General features: G+C 31.1%; 3 protein-coding genes across 18 annotated transcripts; 2 read left to right on the top strand and 1 right to left on the bottom strand.

The window, feature by feature from the left end:
- Positions 1 to 2,851: 2,851 nt before the first annotated feature.
- LOC111279993 (uncharacterized) lies at positions 2,852 to 9,289 on the top strand. Of its 15 annotated transcripts, none has more exons than XM_089746287.1 (17): positions 2,852 to 2,921; positions 3,043 to 3,211; positions 3,923 to 3,973; positions 4,049 to 4,285; positions 4,724 to 4,822; positions 4,932 to 4,987; positions 5,269 to 5,380; positions 5,687 to 5,866; positions 5,979 to 6,245; positions 6,633 to 6,818; positions 6,897 to 7,097; positions 7,184 to 7,309; positions 7,389 to 7,610; positions 7,706 to 7,804; positions 7,882 to 8,360; positions 8,461 to 8,514; positions 8,932 to 9,289. In XM_089746287.1, exons 2-16 carry the CDS (start codon positions 3,089 to 3,091, stop codon positions 8,492 to 8,494), a joined length of 2,472 nt encoding a protein of 823 aa, XP_089602413.1. In that variant the 5' UTR covers positions 2,852 to 2,921; positions 3,043 to 3,088; the 3' UTR covers positions 8,495 to 8,514; positions 8,932 to 9,289. The 15 variants fall into 15 exon arrangements, with proteins under 15 accessions (XP_089602413.1, XP_089602408.1, XP_089602411.1 ...); XM_089746282.1 differs by having other exon boundaries at positions 7,383 to 7,610; XM_089746285.1 differs by having other exon boundaries at positions 4,055 to 4,285; positions 7,383 to 7,610; positions 8,932 to 9,175.
- A 616-nt stretch (positions 9,290 to 9,905) lies between these two features.
- Positions 9,906 to 11,957, bottom strand: LOC111280029 (GRF1-interacting factor 2-like). Of its 2 annotated transcripts, none has more exons than XM_022867182.2 (4): positions 11,789 to 11,957; positions 11,416 to 11,492; positions 10,608 to 10,689; positions 9,906 to 10,522 (listed from the first exon to the last, which is right to left on the bottom strand). In XM_022867182.2, the coding sequence occupies exons 1-4, from the start codon at positions 11,837 to 11,839 to the stop codon at positions 10,196 to 10,198; spliced, it is 537 nt and encodes a 178-aa protein (XP_022722917.1). In that variant the 5' UTR covers positions 11,840 to 11,957; the 3' UTR covers positions 9,906 to 10,195. The 2 variants fall into 2 exon arrangements, with proteins under 2 accessions (XP_022722917.1, XP_022722925.1); XM_022867190.2 differs by having other exon boundaries at positions 9,906 to 10,510.
- Positions 11,958 to 12,144: 187 nt separating this feature from the next.
- Positions 12,145 to 14,540, top strand: LOC111280044 (uncharacterized). Its single transcript, XM_022867205.2, has 2 exons — positions 12,145 to 12,341; positions 14,285 to 14,540. Exons 1-2 carry the CDS (start codon positions 12,219 to 12,221, stop codon positions 14,378 to 14,380), a joined length of 219 nt encoding a protein of 72 aa, XP_022722940.1. The 5' UTR covers positions 12,145 to 12,218; the 3' UTR covers positions 14,381 to 14,540.
- Positions 14,541 to 25,071: the final 10,531 nt, after the last annotated feature.

Below are 25,071 nucleotides of genomic sequence, written 5' to 3'. Positions count from 1 at the left end.
AATAAAATATTTCGAGTCCGAGTTCGAATTCGAGCATGAATAATCGAACTCTTGTCGAATATACGAATCGAGCTTATTTTTATATATTAATCGAGCTTAATCGAGCAAGCTCGAATAGCTTGAATTTAATCACGAATCGAGCTCGAGCTTAAAAAATAAAACTCGATCGAACTAGAATCGAGTATCGAGCCCCAAATTGTAAGTCGAGCTCGAACTTCTCACTACTCGACTCGACTCGACTCGTTTACACTTTTATCTGTGACAACAAAATGTTCAAGAGGTGGGTACTCAAAAAAAGTCTCCACAACCATTCCTTGCTCGGAAGCTAAAATTTTAAAAAATTAAATAGTACCAAATCTCTAGAGTTGCCAAACTATCATATAAATATTAAATAAAAATAATACCAAAATCAAGACAACTATCCTAGTTGTGATAAATTTCTCTCAAATGCAATCTCATTTTCTTTCCACCCTTCTTGGCAGTAGACTTGGTGATCTTGGCACTAGATGGGTCTTTCTTTTCAACAGTCTTGATGACACCAACAACCGCAATTTGGAGCATGTGTCCAAGAGGTGGGTACTCAAAGAAAGTCTCCACAACCATTCCTTGCTCGGAAGCTAAAATTTTAAAAAGTTTAAAAAATACCTATAAGCTAAAATCAAGAGGGAAAAAAAAATAAAAGTACCTTGGAAATTTTGAATAAAGGTATCAACTTTTTGAAAAACCAATGAGCTAAATTTTACAGCCCCTTCTTGATAATTCTTTTACTGGTTTGCACATGACTCATCTGATTATGGACGAAAATAAATAAATAAAAATATATGAGATTATTGTATTGAATTTTATACCTTAAACATTGAATAAATAAATAGTTGAAAGATAAAAAATATTACCTGATTGAGTGAATTGGTTAAGGGAATAGAGGTTCAACGGATGTAGATTAAGAACCAAAAACAATTAAATCCCATTTTGCTATACCAATTAACTGTTTAACCACACTTGTTTGCAGTATGAGTTTGTAGGTTAGATACACCATTAAGTAATGATGGTGGGGATTAACTGCCGAACATGCATCTATCTTAAAAAACAAAAATACTTTTAAAAGTTGGTGGATTGCTTATTAAAATTATTTTTATCTATAATTAATATATTTAAAAGCTAAAGATAATGTAAGGATTGTTTTATAAAAAAATTAAAGATATTAAATAGTATTTTTAAAAGTTATGATAAATTTAAATAATCATGTTAACTACAGATAAATTTAAAAAAATAAATTATTTTAAAATTAATTTTAAATTAAGATGAGTTGATGTATAGGAAAAAGGAATTTCATTGGAATTTAAATTGGTTTTTGATTAAATTTTAAAAATTTTAGATAATTTAATAATTTTTGAAATATATGTTTTATAAATAATTTAAAATTAATAAATATTTTATCTGTTTTCATAATAAAAAAATTAAAAAATTATCTTATTTATTGAAAAAAAAATTGTTCATGTAAGCTATCACGTCAGCAAATATTATTTAGTAACTATGTATGTTATAGATATATATATATATATGATATGGTTAAAAATAAAAATAAAATATTACTATTATAAAATTAAAAGTAAAAAAAAATTAATAATAAAGAAATTATTTAATAATTTTATATGTTATACAGAGATTATATTATTGAATATTAAAAAAAAATTGATTGTGTCCCAAATGAATCCAATTGATTGACCCACGTTGACTTCAATTAGGTCATCAATTAACTGAGATTGCTAAAGTATAATTGGGACTTAATTTTGATATCATGTGTTATACATTAATGGATGATTATTGAATCAATTGAATAAATTTATGGTAGTAGTAGTAAAATTTTTGTATTATAATAAACATAATTTTGTTGTACAAAGAAAATCAAAATTTTTATGGAAGTTAAGGAAAAAATTTTGTGCTGAGCAAATCACATTGTTTAGTAATAGTAGATTAATACTAAATTACTAAAATAAAAGGCTATTTCCGCTAGTAATGTAGGTCGTTCACAGCTGCTAAATAGGGATAGCAACAATTGAAATTGTGATAAGTTTTTGTTTGATTTGATCTCTTAACATTTAAATTCCATTTCGGCATCAAAATAATAATCTTTTTATTCGACTTATTCTAATTTGTAAATTTATAAAATCCAATTGGTTTTATTGGAAATAAATTTAATAATTTTAATTCAATATAATATTCATAAAATTTTATTTTTTAATATAAATTATATTTTAATTATATATAAATATAATATTTTATTAAATTAATATATAAAAGCAAAATATTAAATAATTATTTTATTAATATAATATATATAAATAAAAAATATTTTTAGATATACTCCGATCGACTGAAACGATGCAACCTAAATCCAAATTTTAACTCAAATCCGACTTAAAAAAAAAATTCAATAATCTCTAACCTGACATTTAATTTTTAAAAATTCTGAACCTAATTAAATCCTAATACGAATAGTTTTATTTTGTAAGCCTTTGCTGACTTAGCAGCCACCGAAGTTATAATCTATGTGCTCAAACTCAAAGAGTCAAAGGCAGTGCTTTAGTAAAAAAATCTTGACTATACTCGAAACGTGTAAGACACGCGACACCGGAAAAGCGTGATGGAATCATGCATTGTTGATGAAGTTGCCCTCTAAATGGCGGGAGCCTTGCTTGGGTCGAAAATTCACACGCGCAACACACCCAATCATCTCTCTCTCTCTCTGTCTCTCTCTTTATATACATTTACGTACGTACATATATACATATATATATATATATATATATATATATATATATATATCTCCTTCACTTGGCGTCAAAATCTCAGTATTTATCACACTAAAAAAATCTCCAAAAACCCTCCCATCCTTAAAACCCAACTTTCCCCTTTTTGTTGTAATGTATCTTTTTATCTTTCCGCTCTTTTCTTCTAAATTTCTTCAATTCTAGGTTTTCCTTAATTTCTTTATTGAACACCCTAGTTTTTTCTTCCTAGTTTTGGGTCTGCTTTTTGCAGATAGAGAAAGTGGGAGAGTTGGAGCAGTGTGGGACGTTCTGATTCAATGGAGGCTGCGACCAGTGTCGCTGCCGCACGGAGCGGTTCGATGAAGATGCCATCACCGTCGCGGAAGGAGTGGCGTGCCGTTTCCGACCATCACGCGGTTCGGAACTCCGGTGATGAAGTGGTAATTTCATCTAATCATGAAAATTTATTCGCTTTCGGTTTTGTTTGGGTTCTACGAAAATGTTGAAACGAGAACAAATTTGCGTTTCGAATCTGAAATTTTTCGTTGTTTGGGCCGTCGGAAAAACTAAAAAATAATTGCGTGGATTAGTTTAATTTAATTACTAGTGTTTCGTATTTTTAAGTCTTCTCCTTGAGTAAAAAAATCAGGGTTTCTCTATTTCTTTTTTCTTATCTTTTTGGCTCTCTTAATTTGTTTACTTATATACTCTGATTATTCATTATTAAGTGGTAGTACTTATTTTATCCTTTCTCGTAAGTTTCTCAGTAACAGAATTTGGACTGGCTTTTTTGGGTCGAGTCATTTATGAACCAAACATGTGCTCTAAATTGAAGCATTTTTTTTAATGCATCAATTAGAACATCTGGTTCACTTTGATGACAAAGTTTGTGGTCCATTGATTGTTGAAATAATTAGGAATTTGAGTTTGATTTATATCTACTGTTTTGAGTGTTTATGTAATCCCAAGTGTTTAGTGTGTCAAACCCTAGAAATTTTATTGGGTTTAGTGAAGTAAGGAAATGTCCAGCTGTGAATGGCGGAATTGAGCATCAAGTTATGTTTATTAGGTTGTGAAAGATTATTATTGCTATTATTATTGGAACATTGGTTTTCATTGTTTGTTTTAATCAGTTTTCTTGCGACATGCAGGAATTGGACAGATCAAAGTTGGGACAATCAGATGAGAGAACCATATATGAGGTAAGGTTTTTGATCTTAAAACTGAATTCTATTTTGAGAATGATGAAAAGTGAACATGGTTGAATGCTTATCAAGGTGCAGCATGGAAGAGAGCCTGATGATGTTAACTTTTGTTCAAATATGGTGGATGGAAGTTTAGATGATGACATATTGCAGCAGCGGATCCACGATGTTGCTAGACAGAGAGAGGAGCTCCAACAGATGGAGGTTGAACTCCGAGCTCAGGCAATTGCAAGATCAAGGATCCTGGAAATCCAGAGTAAATGTGGTGCTGAAATCAAAGCCCATGCCAATGCTGCTTCCAAGCTTGAGGTTTGATTTTAGAATGTGATTCAGAGTATGATTGTTCTGAAATTCAACTTTCAGAGGAAAGAAACGAGTCAATTTTTAACTGCTTCTATAAATTATAATATAATCTTTGATTTATGAAAAAAAAAAGAAAAAGAAAGGAGAATTTACGTTTAATGTATAAGATTATAAACATCAAGAATTTTATGTCATCATGTTTTGATTGTTGGAGTGAGTCAATGAGTAAAACCTGTCTTTTTTTTTTTTTGTAGTTGAATCCAGGACGTATTGTTTTTCATTTTGAAATTACATATTACATCTCATGTTTGAAATATTCTGCATAATACCAGTTAGATTCATTGACACTTGAAATTATTCCAAGGATGGTACAAGTAGACTCTACTGAAGGTGCTTCCTTTTTCTGACTTTCAATCTGTATTTTGGCTTTATTTGCTTCAATAGGAGCAACTCCATGAAAGTGAACTGACCATACATGGATTGGAAAGGAAAATGGAAGAGAAAGATAGAGAACTACATGCCATCAAAGTGGAAAAAGAAGAGGTCGTTGATTTGTTCATTCTGCTTTTTGACAAACTTTTATTTTCTTTTACAATAGTATCGTTTTCAGCAAGTCATGCATAAATTAGTGCTTCTTGGATTATCTTGGCAGGCCTGGGCAAAGGAAGACCTTCTCAGAGAGCAAAATAAGGAACTGGCTACTTTCAGGTGTGCTTTTGTGATATGCTCTTAAGACTTTATTTGTAGTAACATAAGGCTCAAAACAATACCATTGATATGAATGTTTTATTTATATTTCCTGTTGCTGTGAGACCAGCAACACTGAAAGTTTCTAAATATATTAAAGGATTGAGTGTTTATCTGAATGGTAATTCTCAAATAATTAGCAGCGTCTTTTCTTGGTGACTGTTTTTAATACATTGAACTCGTAGCTGAGGTTTGAACCTTCTAAAATTTAGATGGGTTTCCTGTGCTTTTTTGTTTGGCAGAAGAGAACGTGATCATTCAGAAGCTGAGAGAGCCCAACGTATAAAACAGATACATGATCTTCAAGAGCATGTTCAAGAGAAAGAGAGGCAACTTATTGAGTTGCAGGAACAGGTCCATACATTTGCTTGGTTTTAATGATCTTTTTTTTTTTTTTTTTTAATTCTTAATTCTGAAGGTTAAGTTGTAAATATTTTGTTACGCTGTCCATAGTGTGCATCTGTTGGTTATTGAAAATTACAATTACTTATTTTCAGATTAACTTAATTTACGAGAACAAATTTGTTTGTGTTGGAAAAGGAAGCCATGCAACATTTCGAATTAACTGCAATGCTGATTGCTAGAAGAAATCAAGCTGCATTTCCTATTGTAATATTATTCTTCAGTGTAGGGCTACTCTAATGTAGTTTTATTCTTCAGTATAGGGCTGCTCAGGAATCCATTCTTTATAAGGATGAACAGTTGAGAGAGGCCCAAACTTGGATTTCGCGTGTCCATGAGATGGATGCTTTGCAGTCAAGTACAAACCACTCCTTACAGGCAGAATTGCGAGAGCGTACAGAGCAATATAACCAGCTCTGGCATGGCTTTCAGAGACAGGTTGATGAGCTTTTATTTTCTTGGTTACACTTTTCTATCTTTCCTTAAATAAATAGAATTGATGTTATTATCTGTGAATTTAAATTGACTTTTTCCTGGTTGTTAATGTTAGTTTACAGAAATGGAGAGACTTCATTTACATACAATTCATCAGCTTCAGCTTGATCTAGCTGATGCAAGAGAGAGGAATGGTTCTTATACTGATGAATCACATATATCCCAAGCGAATTCAAAAGATTTATCTCAATTTGGTCAAAGTAATGGAAACCAAGTGGATTCTAATGGAAGTGGCAGTACAAATGCTAATACTGGGGTCATTTCAAATGGGGCTTCAGACAATGTTCAATTGTTTGCTTCAGTTGGCAATGCACCAACTCCGGTAAGGTTGCTGATTTTTCTGAAGTGTCATTGCTGAGATTGTGTTGTAATCAGAAATTTAATATTAAAGCCATCTATATAGTGATTATAGGTTTACAACTTTCTTCATATGGTAATGTATTTCATTGGCAAAATATGATACAACTGTTTCTTTAGTTTTATTAAAGTCAGTGGATCTTTGCACCACTCCCCTCCCTTCCTCTTTCTACATTTCATCTAATGTCTGGTTTGACATGGTGCTTGTGAACCTATTTTAGAAGGTTTAGTTGTAAAGCTAGGGCTATTAAGTAATAATAGTTAATTTGTGATCCTTTTGTCTCCTTTATAACTTCTTTATTACTTCCTCTTTTTGTTCCCTTTAAATGACTGTGCTTACTATCAGAATCAGAATGACTATGTTCCGAGTGTTCCAATTGCTCCACTTGGGATGCCTCTGTACCTCCCTCATGGGCCGATGACTGCTCTCCATTCGTTTGTCATGCATCAACAGGGGGTTCCCCATTCTGTGGCATCTCATGTTGGACACTATTCAATGCCAGCTATGTCATCCATCGAACAGTGGCAGAATGGACAGGTATGGTCAAACAATGCTTTATCAATTTTGTCCCAATGTTTTCTTTGTTCTCTAATGTTTTTTCTTCTTGTTTTTCAGACTTCATCAGAGGGTTTCCAGCTATCTGCACAGAACCAACTTCCACTATCCCAAACTGATCAAAGCCGTGGGAGGTCAGATGTAAAGTATGAATATGAAATGTCAGTCAATGGACAAGCCATTCGACCAGACTATCTGAATCATATAAGTGAAGGGCGAGAGCCCAATTCTGTGATGTCATCATCTGCTGGGAAAGCACAGGTTCTTTAAATCAAGATGATTCTACTCACAATGCTTAGTATTGTTGTCATCCGATCTTTTAACTTGTTAAGATCATTTCTTTGCAGGTCCTTGATTCAATTAACGCAAGTTACCTTGAGGACCCCCAAAATGAGCCCTGCTTGCAGCAGGTTTCATCACAATTTCATGATGCATTGAGATTGGGGACTATTGAACAGAGCTGTGAATCTGAGGTTTGTCAGTTTGGCTAGTCTTCTAGTGGTTGCAAATCTTTCATATCTATCCTCTAAAATTTAAACTGGACAGGAACAGAATATTCAGAACATGAATAATCATGTTCTGGAGGACCATGTTCTAACAGCAGAAGAAGCAAGTACTGCTGCTATTTTAGCTGAAAAGTTGGTCTCAACCGGACAGACTAATATCTTGATATCAGATAAGACTTCAGAGACTGCTCTGCTTGATGAAAGATCATTGTTGGCTTGCATAGTTCGCACAATCCCAACTGGTGGCAGAATTTGGATCAGTTCAACGGTTAGTGGTCTGCAAATAAATTTTCTTGGGTCAACTTAGCTACTATGCATTTAAGCCTGCAAAACTGGGCTTTGACTTGTACCTGTCAATTGCAGCTACCAAATAGGCTGGGGAAAATGCTTGCACCTTTGCACTGGCATGATTACAAGAAAAAGTATGGAAAGCTGGATGACTTTGTAGCCACTCACCCTGAGGTTTGTTTCTTGCAAACTTTTACATTTTTGTACCCATGTGGATTATACTTTCTGAAGATTTGAAATTGTGATTTCAGTTATTTGTGATCGAGGGTGATTTTATTCAGCTTCGAGAGGGAGCACAAGAGATGATAGCAGCCACTGCTGCTGTTGCTAAAGTAGCTGCAGCTGCTGCAGTGTCCTCTCCTCATTCCTCATTTTTGCCTTCTGTTGCTGTTACCCCAATGGCACAGCCTAATCGACTAAAGAAAGTCCTCCCATCAATTGATTCTATCCATGTGAAGAATGAGAATGGTGTTTTCAAGGAGTATGCAGCCATCTCTAAAAATGCAGCTGATGATCATTCACAGCTGTTAGTAATGCAGAATCAACATCCCAATGGCATTTGTTTTGGTGTGACAGGAGGTCTCTCAAATGTAAAGATATTGAGCAAATCTAAAGATCCTACTGAAATTAATGGAGCAAATTTTGAGAGATTAAGTGTGACAAGTGTTGAAAGCAAGGCCTCTGGTCATGGAAGGTCTAATTCAGATTTTGTTGGAAAACAGCAGGGCAGGTATGTGGCTTAAAACCCTGCAGATAGCTGAAGGTCATCTATCAGTGTATGTTTTTCTGCTGTAAGCTTATTGAGCTTAATCATCTTTGTACCATGGCAGGGCTGCTGGGGCAGCAATATCTTTTAGAAGATAGTGAGTGCATTCACCTCAATGGTGAGTTATTGTTTAATTGTTGTGTTATATGTTCATTATACGTGCATTACAACGGCTCTTTCACCGGTAATTCTGATTTGCAACCAGCTGAATTTGAAGCATTTAATATAGTGAAGTACTTTGATAGTGTACTATTGCATTAGATAATTTGTTTCTCCTTTCCTGCTGGGATTGAGTGAATATCTAGATGCGGCATACCCTGCCTGAGATATTAGATGATCTGCTTGTGCACTAAGCGGTTATGGAATTGTATTGGCTCATCAGATATTTGGGGCAGGATTGTTAGGTTTATAACAATTAACTCAACCTTAATAATCTGATCCTAGTTTGTGACTGTAGCATATTTGAATTTCATAGTTTTTGTAGTCATCATTTAACTAAATTTAAAGATTTAACAATCGCATTTTGCTCTGGCAGGATATGGTGAATTGCAATGTTAAGGTGTGGGACATGCATTATGCGGATTGCAAGCATCTCGGAATTTGATTTGTTGTTAAATGTATCTCCTGATCTTTGGTCAACAGCATCTTTTGCATCTGAGAAAATTCTCAGCTGACTATTCAAATTGTTTTGCGCCATTTGGCCCCCCCATCTGTTAGAAAAACACTAATTGTTTTTCTGTGTTCTTGTCATACACAAGATGGACATTTTATTTCCTGCATCAGTATCCAACTATGCACGCACCTATTTGCAACTGTGCATCCGGTAGTTCATACTCATTTCACTTCGTGAATTCTTAAGTAATTAAAGCAATGGTGATTCGATTGAAATGTCAGCCAGCTGCTTGGTTTCCTGTTTGGAGTATTTCTGCTGAAATTGCAATGGAATGCAATCATTCGAACCGCAGACAACTTTGGGTCGTTATTACCTAAATAAAAATGCTGGCAATGCATGTTAAAGCTCAAAGAATGGTGAACAGACCTTTGCTCTAGTTGTTGATGCACTCAGCACCGCAGAGGTTGGGGAGTTACCTGGGACCAAGAAGCACAACTACTTAAAAGTCATAGTCAAAGATATAGGAAATTGCTCAATTGTTTTACAGCGCGCTCATTTGAGTAGCGGTAACTTGGTTCTGGTTTAATACAAACTGGACTTGGAAGGTTTGATCTTTGGGTAGACAAAGCACCGTTCTCATCGCTTAGAAATTAGAATAATAAAATGAGGGTAATGCTCTTAAACTAGAAAGTTAAAATATGATGGTAATTCCTTTGATTGCAAGGTTAAGGTTTTTGAGCCCAGCCTTGCTATGATTGAAGAAAATGGAAGCATCTAAATCTCTGTACAGATGCTTTGTATGGTGTTTTAAGGACGTTAGCCTGAACAGAAAAACGACAGTGATCAATTGGAGACTCTTTATCACTTTGCCTTAGTTGTATGCATATCAATGCAGACTTAGGAACCTTGAAACCAGTATTTCAATCAGTAATAGGCTAATAGTCAATATACTGCCAAGAGATTCAGGATCGCAATAGAACTATGTCCTAGAGATGACAAAAGAACCGAGTTAGCTCTCCACGTATGTATCTGCCACTTTTTTGCCACAGTTTCCTTAGCACCCAAAACAGCAACAAAATACAATCAAATGATTAGAGGCAGAGAGGTGCCGGAGGACCTCTACACAACATAAACACCAGGGTTATAGCAATGTTGATATCATCTATGCGTCATGCCTTCACTATCCCTAGCGTTGTCCATATGCTGAGTTTCGAAAGTCTTCACCACCACCATTTTCTGAGCCATCTTGTTTGTTTCCTTGAATGTTCATGAAATTGTTACCAAGCCCAGTTTGCCCGCCCTGATAAGTGCCACTAAGGGCAACAGATCTAAAGTCCACTTGTGGTTGGTTGAGTTGCTGTTGTTGGAGAGACGTCGGCTGCTGTGGTTGCTGCTGCTGATCATTCAAATGGAGAGGCATCTTTGGTGCTAAGAAACCTGGATGGTGCTTAGCTATTGCAGCTTGTGCAGACTGAACATGTTGCTCTGGCTGCACTGCAGACTGTGGAGGTATCTACAATGTTTTGCAAATTAGCTCAAATAAATGCATTCTTAGTTTTTACAAAGATAATAAATAGAAGAAATGTCTGAGACAGCACCTGGGAAGATGCTGATGCTGGTGGCTGTGCATCAGCAATTTTAGCCAGATACATTAAGTTCTTCTGCAGCTGTGCTTGAAGCCTGAATCACTTTTCTAAAATCAGAATAGATATCATAGTTTACAGTACTCATTAACAGACTGTCTTACTTGTAAAGACTAAAACATACAGATCCACTCATCCACCCTAGTTATTCCACCATGGTGGCCCTTGTTCTTCAGTTCCTTAAAATTTGTCAGACCAATAGTAAACAATCATTCTTCTCATCTTCGGAATATAGATGACCAAGTATTAATAGGTATTTATATGTGTTCTTCTGCAGTTTTTGCTGATATTATCATTTTTAGAATGTATCTACGATAACACAAAAAGCCGACAATTTGATCACTAAATCAACAGTTTAAGATGCAGGATATTTTTCTCAAACTTTATTCTTAGATGCTGAATTCCAGAAAAAAAACTTTATAACTTCATAACCATAGAAATAAGATTAATTTTTTTCTTGCGAATAACTCAAATTTAAGAGGTGACAAAGAAAACCACCCAAAGAGCAGCAACCACTAGGAGGCTTATTAAGTACATAAACATAACCTTTCCCTATCAGTTACAGAGGAGATGCAAGAAAAATACCAGATACCTTGAAGCATGAAAAGTTTAAAAATATAAACTTTTTAACATCAAGGAATGAGTGAATGTCATTCATCTAAACACTCAGCTCAATGACAAAAATCTGACCGCAATGGCCATTAACAATTAATAAATGTTGGAAGTAAACAAAAGAACATTAAATGTAAAAACGGTAACTCACGAGGCACTCTCAGGCAACTTTCCCTGGTTTTGATTCTCTAGTATTACCATAATCAACTCTTTATTCTCGTCCAGGTACTGCAACAAGCATGGTCCATTATCATATCAATATACACACGAAACAGATATACATTCTTTCTCAACAAATCATTCTTGATTCTTTAAAGAAAAAAGAGAACAATTTAGAAAGCAAATAGTCCACATCAATTTTAACATGTGCAACTAAGGAAAGAAAATGATAAGATTATGAAACTATGGTAAATGACCTGGAACGTCATTTTGATTACAGAAATACGGACCAAAAACAATGCATGCAAAACCCATCAAATATCCAGTATAATCAAAAGGTAAATATGCTGTAAAGATCAAATAACCTTTTGAATCTGCCCGGTGGTGATGTTCATAAACTGTGGAGGCTGCTGCATATTTTCCTCTTCACAATCACAAAAACAGAAGAAAATGAAAGACACTCAAATCCTAACCCTAAGTTTTCTTGAAATGGGAAGAAGATAGAAGGAAGAGGGACAAAAGTGGGCTGTTTTGCTCCACTCCACACTGTAATGTCTACTTCTGGCTCTGCTGAACATATATTAGTTGCCACGGCCCCACAGACAGCAATTACAAAAGGAGTACTAAAAATGTTTCTTCAAACGACAACGTTTAGTAGAATTAGTGAACAAAGCGGTGTCGTTTCCGTGTTAAGGTCGATCCTCCTTTTAACAATGAATTCATAGTTTCTACAGAAATACAGAAACAAAAAAAGCATAAAAAGAGGGAAGAAGAAAAAAAGGGGGAAGATCAACGATGGGGTACGTGTTGAGGGTGAGATTGGCTTCGTTCTTCACAGGTGCTGCGACGGCGTCGTTTCTTGGTTTCTACATCCTCTACAAGGATTACAAGGTTGCCCATGAATCCATCACCCAACAGGTACCTCATTTTCCTTTGACATTGTTTGGTTTTATAGCATACGGGGTATGTTTCAATTTCTTATGGAATTTATGTATTAATTTTGGGGTTTTCAATTATATGCTCATTTGCAAGTTTTATTTAGCAAAGCCCATATCCTGGAGATGGTTTCTGGAGGTATAGGAAAGCTTGGAAAACTAAATTTTGGGTATTTATTTTATTTCTTTTACTAAATTTTGGGTATTTTATTTGATTTTTTTTCTCTCTATGTGGTTGGTGCTGCTTCTTTTTTTTTTTTTACTATGCATTTGCAATATGAAGGAGGCATTGCATTGCATACGTAGTTGCTTGGAGGATTGGTGGTTACGTGATTGTCGATGTTATATGCAAATGTAAGAATATGGTGTTGTATTTGGTATTGACTAATGCAATCTAATTTGAAAAGAAGAAACTTAGGCAAGAAACTTTTAGATGCAAATGAATTCTTGGAAACGTTACCTCCAAGATATAATGCCTAAATCAAAGAAATTCAAGATTGCACTTTCAGAATTTCTTGAATACACTTGAACCTTGAATAAAAAAATATGAGAGTGAGAGAGAACGAAATGATTCTTGAGAGGTTGTATGTAAACATGTGTTAAAATGAACTCCAATCAGTGCTAGAAACAACTCTTCATGGCTTCATGAATAAGCATGTCCTAGGTGAAGAATCATCACTTTTGGGATGAAGCCTCGTATCCAATGGACAAGATTTTTGAATTTCCGGCAAGGGCATTTGAATGCCGGAGCCATAATATTCGAATTGCACAGACATTTTCACACAGAATGTGAAATCCTGTAGGGTATTTGACTCCTCATTTCATAGCATTCGGACTTCCAAAGAAAAATTTCAGACAGATTGATTTTAAACTTGGTCATTCGAATTCCCATCAATTGACATTTCAATCTTTTTGCTTATTTTTCATTCCAAAAGCTATTTATTAACTTCCCAGCATCATTTTTCAACACAAACACAAATTACATGATCTCAAACCCTTGTATTTTGTAAAATAGACTTAAAACACTTCAGAAAACATATATTTTGGTAATATATACAACCTGTGGTCGGTTGTCCTTTGTTCTACTAGTGGGGTATAGGCTGTTATATGTATCTCTTTAGATTGAATTTCATGGTCTAAATTAACCCAATCATAGCAGGCATGGGTTAAAATAGACTTGTGTGTTATTTGGTATGGGAAGAGAAAATTGCTATGGTGGATGAAAATGCTCGGTTTTGATGCGTAGGGGTTTTGACAATGCAAAACCTAGTTAAAATACACACTGCTTAGTTAACATTGCTAGTCAATGAAGTGTTTTCTTGGAAACCTTTTAGGATAAAAGGGATTCATTTTACCTCGCTATGTTTAATTTTGATTCTTTGTTTAGTTTTTGACATGATTTCAGTCCAATTATTTGGGATGGTAACTTCTGTTAATTCCTATTTCTAGACTTTTAGCGCCTTTTTGCTTTTCTTCTGGCTATGTTATTGTTGTTCCTGCCTATTGTTGGACATTTTTCATCTATGGTTGTTCATTATTTTGCCTTACAAAACCATTGGTATACCAACTATATATGTAATTTCTTCAAGATTGAAGCAATAAAATGTGACTATCATAAAGGATAGGATGGATTGAAGAAATAGTAATAACACCAGATGCCTGATTTGTATCGAAAGATTCCAATGCTTGGGACTCCTGATTAGACCCCCTGTCCTATGAGTTACTATTTACTTTTGTGATGTAAAAAAGATGAACCACCAAAAGACAATTGTTACTGAACAGAATAATTAACTAAAATGAATAATTTTTTCCTGTTTGTTTGATTGGATTGATTCATTTCTTTCTGGTCTCTAACGTACAGAGTACAGCCACTTTCGGGGATTTAGTTGTGCTCTAATAATTTTCACTTTTCCCCTTTGTCTCAAGGTGAAAAGTCTTCATGAGCCCCTGGATAGGCGAATCTCTGCTCTGGAAAGTTTGAAACAAGCTGAAACTTCACAACATGAGGAAGCAACAGAGTAGGTCCATGTGGCAAAATTTTTTTTTCCCAAACATGCAATTGGTTCCTGGGTAATGTTTTTTGTTTCTCACCTCATGATAAAAAATAATTGTATCTGAACTATTATGTACTTCTTTATGGGATGATGGTATTATACTCAACCAGTTGGCATGATTTACTTCACTTATTCGTTTTTCTATAATGGATGAAACGGTGATTGCATTTGAAATTTAAGTTTAAGAGAATGCAGACTGTTTGTGGTTTGCTGCATTTTTCAGTACTTTAACTTTGGTTAATTGCTGCGTCATATCTTGTCAGTTAGTTGTTGGCTCATTAGCTGTATCATGATTCATGAAACCTCATCATTGTTTCTACTATAGTAAAGAAATGCCTTCATTGAAAATGGTAAAAATATTAAAAAGCTGGATTTAATGAAACCATGGTATGATTATTTTGTGTCAAATGCTAAAAGCATATGCATCCCTTGGAGGCATGCAAGTAATTGCAGCGAAGGCCTTGGTGTTTAAATTAACTGCCTTTGCATCTTTTTGGGGCTGAAAAACTCTGGAGATAAGTAGATATGATCTGAAATTTCTCTCTGCTGGGGGCAATGATATTCTAACTGTAATTTCTGGTGTCTAATCTCCAATGACAAGATCATGACCAAAAATTAGCACCTTCGATGACAAGCTGAGATGTAGGGAGGGATTACAGTTCTAATTGCTCTTGAAGCTAATTAAATTAATTTAGTCCAAAGTTGTCATCTTGAAAGCAATGTTCCCTAGACCTTATAGTGGATGTCTGCACAAGTATTTATTAGTATGCATGGCAGCAGGCAGTCCGTGATATAGCAGAAGAGTTAATATTATGAATAATCTTTGAATTATAGTGAAATATTTAATATGATATTTTAATTTTAAAATTTTTTAATATGGTACCTTAATTATGAATTTATTAATTAATGTAATAATCATTCTTAAAGTGATTAACTTTAAATGATAACATGTGAGAAATAAATAATCTTTCAAGTATCACATTAGTTAATGGATTGATAATTCAGATATCATATTAAAAATTTTTAATATTAAAAATTTTTAAAATTTAAATATTATATTGAATGTTTCGTTATAATTTAAAAGTGATTCCTAAGTTATTTACATTTTATGATTTCAAATGTTCACTTCTGTCAAAAAATTTATCTTGCGTTGTGCTTCTGTGCTTGTTGAAGGTTTTCTGGCAATATGTAAGGTTTATAGGAAAAACCCGAAGATTCAAAACCAATAAGTTCCAATGATTATAACCAAATTGATCGTTACTTGGGTTTAAACTTTAAAGATGGGCATTTAACTATTAAAACAAAATTCCAGTCCAGTTGCTTGTTAAAAGAAAAAAAAAAAAAAAGGTTATTGTATTCGTGGCCGAATTTTCTATTGCTATTTGATTCTGGGACGATGATCTAGTATTTTCAACAATAAGTTAGTCAATTCTCGTGATTAATCTGGCCGTTTGGAGTAAACTCTCTTGAGCTAACATATACATATTAAGCACATTTTAACTTGACAAGTAGGTCATTTATTTATTTATTTATTTTTTATTTAAAAAAAAATAACGTCCTATTACATAAAAAAAAAAATAGAGAATGACTTGATTCGAACTTTAAACTCTAATGTTTTCCTTGAAATTTCTTTACCATTAACCCCAAAAGCGGAAGACTATTTTTTTATCATTGTCTTGACTCTTGAGTCCTTCCTAAAGATACCAATAATATCGAGAGATGTTACCTATCTGATTCCGGTACAATATGTCCGAAGTCCATCCACATGTTTTAATTTGCTGCTTTGTGAAAGGGTTTTGGGGTCTGATGACCCAATAGTATTTGGTTTCCACTTTGGAAAAGAAAAATCACAGTTGGATGCAGGAACCAACTTTCCATAGCTCGGACACACCCAACTCTTTCTCAGGTCTAAAGTTTTTACATTATTATAGCATAAAAAATATGAAAGATAAAGTGGTCCTGACATGCTGTGCTAACAATGGACAAAAAAAAAGGCCAAATAATAAATAATATTATAACAAAAAAACTAAAATCACTACAGGTGTGCTTGGAGAAAAATTTTTGAAATACAATCATTTGAAATGCATCGAATCAAAATAATAATATTTATTTGAATAAGTAACTTTTAGAAAAAGAATGTTAAATATTGGCATTTAATGAGATAAAAAATAATAAATATTTTAAAAAATTTTATCAAGGATAAAAAAATGCAATATGAGTATCATTGATTTGTAGAAATATATAAATGTTACTAATAAAATGAAAATAATAAAATTTAAAATTTAAAATGAATTTTTAATAAGAGATGAATAAAATAAAAATTGCATAAAAATAAAATATTATATATGTCTATATATCATTAAAATATAAAAAATTATAAAAGCTTTTTGTTAGGTTTATTAAGATTCAAATAAATAAATTATTCAATTTTTTAAATTAAAATAAAATATATTATATCTAATAATTTAAGATAGATGATTATAAATTGTATATTTGAAATAACTCTAGTAAACATCATTGATAGGAATCAAATTTTAAATTTTTTTATCGAATAAGATGAGTCTTAATTAATTAAATTAATTATTTATTGATAGAATTATAAATTTTAATCTTATTGAAAGAGAGTTGAAAATTTTCAAAATTTTTCATTTAAATTTGAAAATGTTAGTAATTTTAATTAATTTTATTAAATAAAGTAATTTTATCTCAAAGTTTTAAAATTTTATTTAGAAAAAATTTCTCTTTAACATGTCCAGTCCAAATCCACTCTGAGCCCCAAAGATAAGATTCTGATTCTGAAATCTATTTGACTGAGGTGGAGAGCGGCAGGACCATGTGGTCACATGGGGATCCAAAGCTCATGTCCCAAATGTCAAAAGGTATAAACTACTAATTTAAAACGCATAGAAATTCCTATGAGCCTTCGCAATCTCTGAGTACAAATTAAGAAAATAGAATGCTTAATAGCTCTGCATTGAAAAGGAAACAGCAGGATTTTTGTATCCTTGGCGGTGGCAGCGTGGAAACTCATCAACCACAACAGCCAAGGCGGTCCATACCGTCCTTATTCTGTTGTCCCCCCGCCCCCCACCACGCACTATCTCCACGTAGCATTGTATTTTGTGCGCAACAAATGGACTTTTTTCCTACATGGTTTTAAACCGAACATTAAAAAAGAGAAACAGGGTTTGGTCAGAATGCAGAAAATATTTCCATTAAATAAGCTCACAACAGAATTAAAAACACAGTTTTGTTAGCCAGGAAAACAATATCACATCTATTAGTATACAACTAGAGATGGAGGGAAATGGTTTGTTTGGTTAGGGCAAGAAAGGCGACAAGTCACGATCGTCGTATTGTTTTCATCAAGGTCAACGAAGGGTAATCAGCAGTTAAAGATGAGAAAAAAAATAAAAAAATTTAAAAATTGATTTAAAATCATAAAATTTTAATTCAATTTAAATTAAATATTAAATATTTATATTAAATTTAATTTAAAATCATAATATTTATAAAAATTAAATTTAAAATTTTTATAATATTTTATAATATTTTTTAAAAAAATCAAATCACATATAATTCGAATGGTTATCCTTTTTATCAACAGTAACCAGTGCTAATAGTACTGATTTGGAATCGAGGAAAATGAATGGTTTTGCTTTAAAAATTAGGAGAGAGGGAATGGGTTGCTTGTTTTATTGCATGTGATTGGAACAGCCGACGGCCCATTTGTCTTTTTCCCAGCCGCTGCATCGAACCGTCCTTTGATTGTTTTCTCCCTCATTCGTCAATGCGTTCTCAATTTCATTTTTATTTCTCTTTTGACTCTTTGAGTGCCTTTTCCCTGCTTCTTCCTTGGAACCATCTTGTTTCAAAACAATGCAACATTTCTGTTTGGTCAATCCCCGTTGTTTTATTTTAATCTTTCAATTTTCTTACGATTTTCCCTTGTCGTATTCTGAAACTCAATTGAACCATTTGTAGAAAACTCATTATTTTTTGCAATTTAAAAAGAAAAATTTTTACTGGAGAAAGAAGTCAAGCTTTGGATCAATAGGAGAAGTACTATTTACATGTACAAGTTAAAATCTTCAAAAATGGAGTAGAATAATCACTGTAACACATGAAATTTGTGATACAATATAATATTCATAGATAATTTGATCTCGAAGAAGTTATCTCTACCCCGTGCAAGATAAGTCTCCCCATATCACGTCTCGTCACATCTCATTCAATGTGGCTTCGATTTCCAATTTCTTTTCACGTTTTTTAAATAATTTGTAAATAAAGTTATCTAAATATATTTAAAATTTTGTATTTGTAAATAAAGTTTTTTTAAAATTTTAAAATTCGTATTTTTGAAAACTTTTAAAAATTTTAAATTTGTAAATTAAAATTTTTTTAAAGTTTTTATCATAAATTGTTTAAATAAAAAAAAATCTAAAAATTCACGACCATAATTTTTTTCTATCAAGTTGTAAAAGAACTTCAAAACAAGATTTTTTTCTTCAATTAATTTGTTTCTAAATTCTAAATATAATTTGTCGAATATATATCTGTAAATTATAAAATTTTTTTGCCTATATATATTTAAAAATTTTAAAATTAAAATTAATAATTAATAATTAAATAATTTTATTAATTTTTTTTTTAAAAAAATTGAGCATGAAGAGAAAAAAAATGAAATGAAAATAAAATCGCCTATCATCCAAATTAAAAAAAAAAAAAAAGAAACTCTGGCCACACTCTACTAGTGCCAAGCCCCGAACCGATGCTCGCTCACTCAACATCGCTCATCGCTCATCACTAGAAATCATAGTTGTAAATTTTGCTTTGGTACAAGTCATATCGAGTAATATACATTAATATATCAAAATATGATATATTTAAAAATAAATTTTTATATTAAATTTGATATTAAATAATAATAATAGTTTTTATTAATTTTAATTGATTTTGATATATTTTGATGAATTAATATATTTTAATCAATATGTGAATATGAAATATATTTTATAATTTTTAATTTATATTTTATTATTTAATTATTTTAATTTAATAAAAATAAAATTAACTGATAAAATAATTTTTGAAAGTTAATTTTTTTTTATTGTGACTTAATTTCTTTTACACTTTAATTTTTCAAACAAAAGTTTTTAATTATATATTTTTTTTTTCAAACCAAAATTTATAAGTATTTCAATCTTAAAAAAGAATTATGCTCCATTTATAAAATTTAACAATTATAAAGTCTTGGTTAATTTTTTTTATTTTATTGTATCTTAATATTTACAAAAAAAATACTTATTTAAATATTATATACTTAAATTAAGTGTTTAAAAATATCATTAAAAAATTATAATATTATTTCTTATACTTTTAAATTTATTTATTTGATTTTAAAGATATTATATATTTATTTTATAGATTATTAATAGTATTATAATAAATAAATTTTTATATATTTATAAATATATTTATATTAAATTAAAAAATTTAAAATAATATATTAAAATAATTAATACCTATATACCATTATTTTAAAACAATCGAAACATTATTTGAGACAATATTAACAGCCTTACTAAAAACCCTTACATCACTCGCTAAGGGTGAGTCCTATTAAAACGCTAAGGTCGAGTAATGATCGTTCATTGCTCTATAAACATCACGGCATTTTAATAAACTTTGCGCTTATATTTTATTTCTTAAGTTACTCTTGCATGTCCCACTGTAATTGATCTTCGTTTTTTTCTTTGGTCAAATTGTACAGATAATTCTTGTACTTTATTAAAATAGTGGAGTTAGTCTTTCCACTATAATCAGTCCAAATTGAATTTCTCTACAAAAATAATTTGTATAATTTAGTAAAATCATTAATGGTGGCTACGGCTATTGTTACTGCAGTTGACGTGAAAGTTGACTTTGTAGAATTGAGTAACTCTTTTGTCTACTTGGGCAATAAATATTGACATGGCAATTTTTTATCTATTTGGTCAGTAAATGCTGATGTGGCATTTTTTGTCCACTTTGTAAAAAAAGTTGATATGTTTTTTTTTTATCTAGATTATATAAAAAAAGCCACGTCACACTTTTTTCCTTTCTTTTTTTCATTGTGGCTTTTTCTTTCATTTGATTTTTTCCTCCAATTTCTTTTACCCTAAAATAACAAATTCTCCCTTTTTTTTTTTTTTTTTTTCACGATTTCCTTATATCATAAAGTTTTATCTTGCAATATTTTGAAGGAAATTTGAAATGGCTTTGAGTACTAAATTAGTTTCAAAGGTTGTTAAGGTATAGAAACCTAAAATATTGAAATTTGAGTTGCTAGAAAGCTTTTTCTATTTCAAACGTTATGAAGTCAATAGATGTTTTTTGCCATGCTTGCATAGGATTGAGGTTGGGATGGTAGGAGGACATTTTTTAGATTGATTGAAATTTGGAAGAGTGAAATCTAAAAATGTCAAATACAAAACACAAGTTAGGTAAGTTTGAAAAGTTTTGCTAATTTTTGTTTACAATAATAACAATAACAAAAGAGGTATGGTTCATATCATATGATTTAAGCATTTAGAATTATGAATAATAGTTCCTAATTTGTTAGTAGTTTCATTTGTTTTATATGTCAAGATATACAACCTTCACCTATGATTGTGAATGTGATCTTGTGTATTGCTATTTTGGACTTAAAGCTCCACTAGTGACATCAACTAATGATGACAATCATGGAAGAAAATTTTTTAGTTGCAGAAACTATCAGGTAATAATCAACGGTACTTGGTTTTGCCATGATGGAATGGAATGAATAATTCTCCTATGATGAACATTTAGGAAAGCTTAAGGTTTGTTTCGTTAATTTGAATGAGGAACTATGAGGACAGCTTAGGGTTCTTGGATTAAATTAAATGAATGCTACTTGGTTTTGTAATTTTGTTTGTTAAGATAGCTTTGGTTATGCTTGGTTGTATTACATTTTAGGATAGTTTAGGACAACTCATGAATAGAATTTGTTGGTTGTATGTAGGTTAAACATTGTGAATTTTTTCTTTGGCATGATATGGAATTGAATGAAGAACATATAAAAGTAATTATAGACACCAAATTTTATCCAAAACATTTTAGCATGGTTAACCTAAGCCCATTTACAACCTTTTAAGAGTCCATAAAATACATCAATATTTAAGCCTAATAAAAAGGAGACCCATATGATTAATGTCAAATTCTTTTGCATAGGATTTATATGGATGATACTTTTTAATGTGGATGCATGAGAAATAAAGAATAAATTAAACAAGTAAACCCCAAAGTCAATTCAAGTTAAAATTGCACAAAACTTAATCAAAATGAATAGAACTGGAGTTAATCCTCAAAGTTCACAGCCTAAGTGGAATCAATGTGGTTTTAAATTAAATTTGATAATTTTTGAAACACTAAAAAGTTTTTATTGTATTGAGAAAAATGTGAAATTATTAAAATACCTATATAAAAGTATTTTTGTAATTTAACCTTTTTGCGCTTGAATTTTCATAAAACTTTTCATATCTTAATTTTTTAATATTTTATAATTTTTGGTGCATTTAAAATCACAATCATACCCCAAGAAGTGTGAAATTACCAAAAAACCCTTATAAGGGTATTTTCGTAATTTAACTGTCATAAGCTCAAATTTTCATGAAACTTTCATATCTTAATTTCATAATATTTCATGATTTTGATGCATTTGAAATCATAGTAGTACATTAGAAAGTGTGAAATTATTAAAATACTCCTATAAGGGGTATTTTTATAATTTGACATTCCCGAGCTCGAATTTTTATGAAACTTTTTAGATATCAATTTTATAATATTTCATGATTTTTGGTGTTTTAAAATCTAAAAAATGAACATAGAAACATTGATTTCTAAGAAAATGACCTAAATACTAAACACTTTATATTAGGGGTAAAATGATTTTTTCATGTGTTTGGAGGATATAAAATTCAACATTTACAGTGAATAATGTGGATCATGAGATCTTTTATTAACCTTGATCCAATGGTTAAAGGTAGTTCCTTGAAAAAAAAAAAGATAAGTTTTGACCGTTGGATGAAATCTCATCCAAAGGTTTATATTCACCAAGAATGAAAATTTTTTTAGGTGATTGACTTTTAAAAAGAGGAGAAGGTTAAGTCAAAATGGCTAGAGAGAAGGGAAGATGGCTCAAAGAAAATGAGTAAAACAAAAAAAAAAAAGGCTAAAAAAAAAAAGAGAAGGCAAGCCAAATAAAGGAGGTTTGAAAGAGAAGGACAAAGAAAAAGAAAAAAAAAAGAGAGGGAGTTCACTGAAAAAAAGTATGGGGTCTGCTGAAAGAGGAAGAGTTGAAAAAAGGGAGAAGGTTGGGGTTGGGGTTGGAGAAAAGAAAGAAAGAAGTAAAAAAAAAGAATAAAAAATGCTAAAAAATAGAAAGCTAGCTAAAGCAGATGAGCTGGAAGGAAAAAAAGAAAACAATTGGAGAGGTATTTGGTTTTAAGAAAAAAGAGAAGCAAAAAAAGTTTCCTAGCTAAAAAAAATGAGAGGAGGTTTAAGAAAAAAAAAAAACAAAAAGGAGATTTTTGGAGGTCTGTCTTTTGAAAAGAAAAAAAAAAGGCCTGCTAAGAAGAAAGTCAATTGGGAGGGGAACTAAAAAAAATAGAAAGAAAAAATTGAACTGATTTGAGCACTACCACCTCTGATATACTACGCCTACCATGAAGTTCAATATTGCTAACTCCATTACGGGGTACCAAAAAAAGCTTGAAATAGATGATGATCAGAAACTCCAAGCATTTTTTTTACAAGAAGATCTCATAGAAGGTCAGTGAAGATGCTTTTGGAGAGGAATTCAAGGGTTATGTTTTCAAAATCATGAGAGGATGTGACAAGTAGGGATTCCCAATGAAACAAGGAGTGTTAACTCTTGGACGTGTTCATCTCTTGCTCTATAGAGGGACGCTTTGCTTTTGAGGATATGGTAGGCACAACGAAGAGCGAAATAACTTCAGAAGATTCTCGATGATACCATTTCTGGTATAGAGATTGACTAATCATGTTGCTACTCATTTGAGGGGTTTGTTGGTCAATTTGTGCAGTTAATGGTAGTAATTCTCTTTTTACATTATTATTGTTCATTCTATTATGTTTGTTCAGTGACATTACTAATGTGTAACGAATCAATGATGAGATGTGAGTGGAAATTAAAAGAAAAAAAGTAAATGAAATCTCCGAGGATGAGATTATAATGAAATTCGAATAGAGATTCTTAAGAAATCCTTAGGTGAAAAAATTCTTCTAAAATATCACCAAAATATATGGTATCTAGAAAAATTTTTAATAAAAGATTTTATTTATTTTATTCCTTTCAAATTTTTTTATGTGATAATTGTGAAACAATTAAAGTAATCAAAGCATAATTAAAATGAATAATAAAATGCATAACATAATAATAAGTATTATATTTTTTGTATGCATATTCTACTTGATTGTTTGTAATACATAGTTTTAAATACAAATAAAAATTTTTGATGATGAGATTTTGAAAAGTTCGAGTAGTGATCCTCGAGAATTTTTTAAGTGAGAAGAGTCTTCTAAAAATTGCTAAAGTATTAAAATATTTAGAACTTTCTTTTCAATATGAAAAATTTTCATTTCTTAATTATTTTCTTTTGAATAGTTTTTTCTTGATAAATAATAATGTGTTTTTTTTAAATAAATATATTTGTAGATAATTATATTATTACATGACTTTTAATAATTAAAAAAAGATAAAAAATCTTCGAGGATGAGATCTTAAAGAAATCTAAGTAGTAATTTTTTAGGAACCTTTTGGTAAAAAAATTTATTTAAAATGCTGCCAATGTATTGGAGCTTTTAGATTAATTTTTGATAAAGATATTTTATATTTTTATAAATGGCATAAAAATGAGTTTTTTTTTTGAAAAAAATATTATTTGTTTTTAAAATTATAGATATAATATTTTATGAAAATAAATATGAACCACCGAACATAAGATTTTTTAGAATTCTGATTAGTGATTCTTAAAAATTTTTTATGTGAGATGGTTCCTTTTAATATTGTCAAAATATTAGAATATTTTTAGGAATTTTTCCAATATAAGGTTCTTATTTATTTTTCAAACTTGCTAAAAAATAAAAATATGTTTTTAAAGAAAATTAAGGAAATTAAATCTTCAAATACCAAAAATTAAAACCATTTTAGTCGATATTAAAAGATAAAACATAATTAATTGGTACTGTTTCGAATGGACATTGTGGGGGTGCTAATTCTTCTTCATTCGTAATCAACTATCGAATCCAAACTGTTTTCTTAAATCCAAAAATTATTTTTTAATAAATTTTAATTAATTTTAAAATTTGATTAAGATGATAAGTTTTAATAGGTGGTCCTATCACACCTAGCCAAAAAAGATTGGTGATGACTCCAGCTTTTATTTTTTAATTCGTCTAGTGGTCTTCAAAATTGTTACTATAGTAGTTATAATTAAGTTAAGAGATGCTAATAAAAGTTTGAAACGAGAGAATTCTATATTGATGGAGGATAACAAAGCATTGAGAATAATGATGGATGAGCCAAAGAATGAAGATGAATGTGTAAGGTAGAATATGCTTTCTAAAATCAACATT

Source organism: Durio zibethinus, chromosome 17 (genome assembly GCF_047325235.1).
Source record: "Durio zibethinus cultivar Kanyao isolate XHJ-2024 chromosome 17, ASM4732523v1, whole genome shotgun sequence".
Taxonomy (NCBI): Eukaryota; Viridiplantae; Streptophyta; class Magnoliopsida; order Malvales; family Malvaceae; genus Durio; species Durio zibethinus.
Note: the sequence above shows the minus strand (reverse complement) of the source record. Positions and strands in the feature narration are given on the sequence as shown.

Bases quoted from the DNA above. Each gene is read 5' to 3' on its own strand.
- LOC111279993 (XM_022867124.2), top strand. From the start codon at position 3,089: ATGGAGGCTGCGACCAGTGTCGCTGCCGCACGGAGCGGTTCGATGAAG. The intron at 6,819-6,896 runs GTATGGTCAAAC...CTTGTTTTTCAG, and splicing joins AACAGTGGCAGAATGGACAG to ACTTCATCAGAGGGTTTCCA. The intron at 7,611-7,705 runs GTTAGTGGTCTG...TGTCAATTGCAG, and splicing joins GAATTTGGATCAGTTCAACG to CTACCAAATAGGCTGGGGAA.
- LOC111280044 (XM_022867205.2), top strand. From the start codon at position 12,219: ATGGGGTACGTGTTGAGGGTGAGATTGGCTTCGTTCTTCACAGGTGCT. The intron at 12,342-14,284 runs GTACCTCATTTT...CTTTGTCTCAAG, and splicing joins ATGAATCCATCACCCAACAG to GTGAAAAGTCTTCATGAGCC.
- LOC111280029 (XM_022867182.2), bottom strand. From the start codon at position 11,839: ATGCAGCAGCCTCCACAGTTTATGAACATCACCACCGGGCAGATTCAA. The intron at 11,493-11,788 runs GTTATTTGATCT...TGCTTGTTGCAG, and splicing joins CCACCGGGCAGATTCAAAAG to TACCTGGACGAGAATAAAGA. The intron at 10,523-10,607 runs GTGCTGTCTCAG...AAAACATTGTAG, and splicing joins CAGCATCAGCATCTTCCCAG to ATACCTCCACAGTCTGCAGT.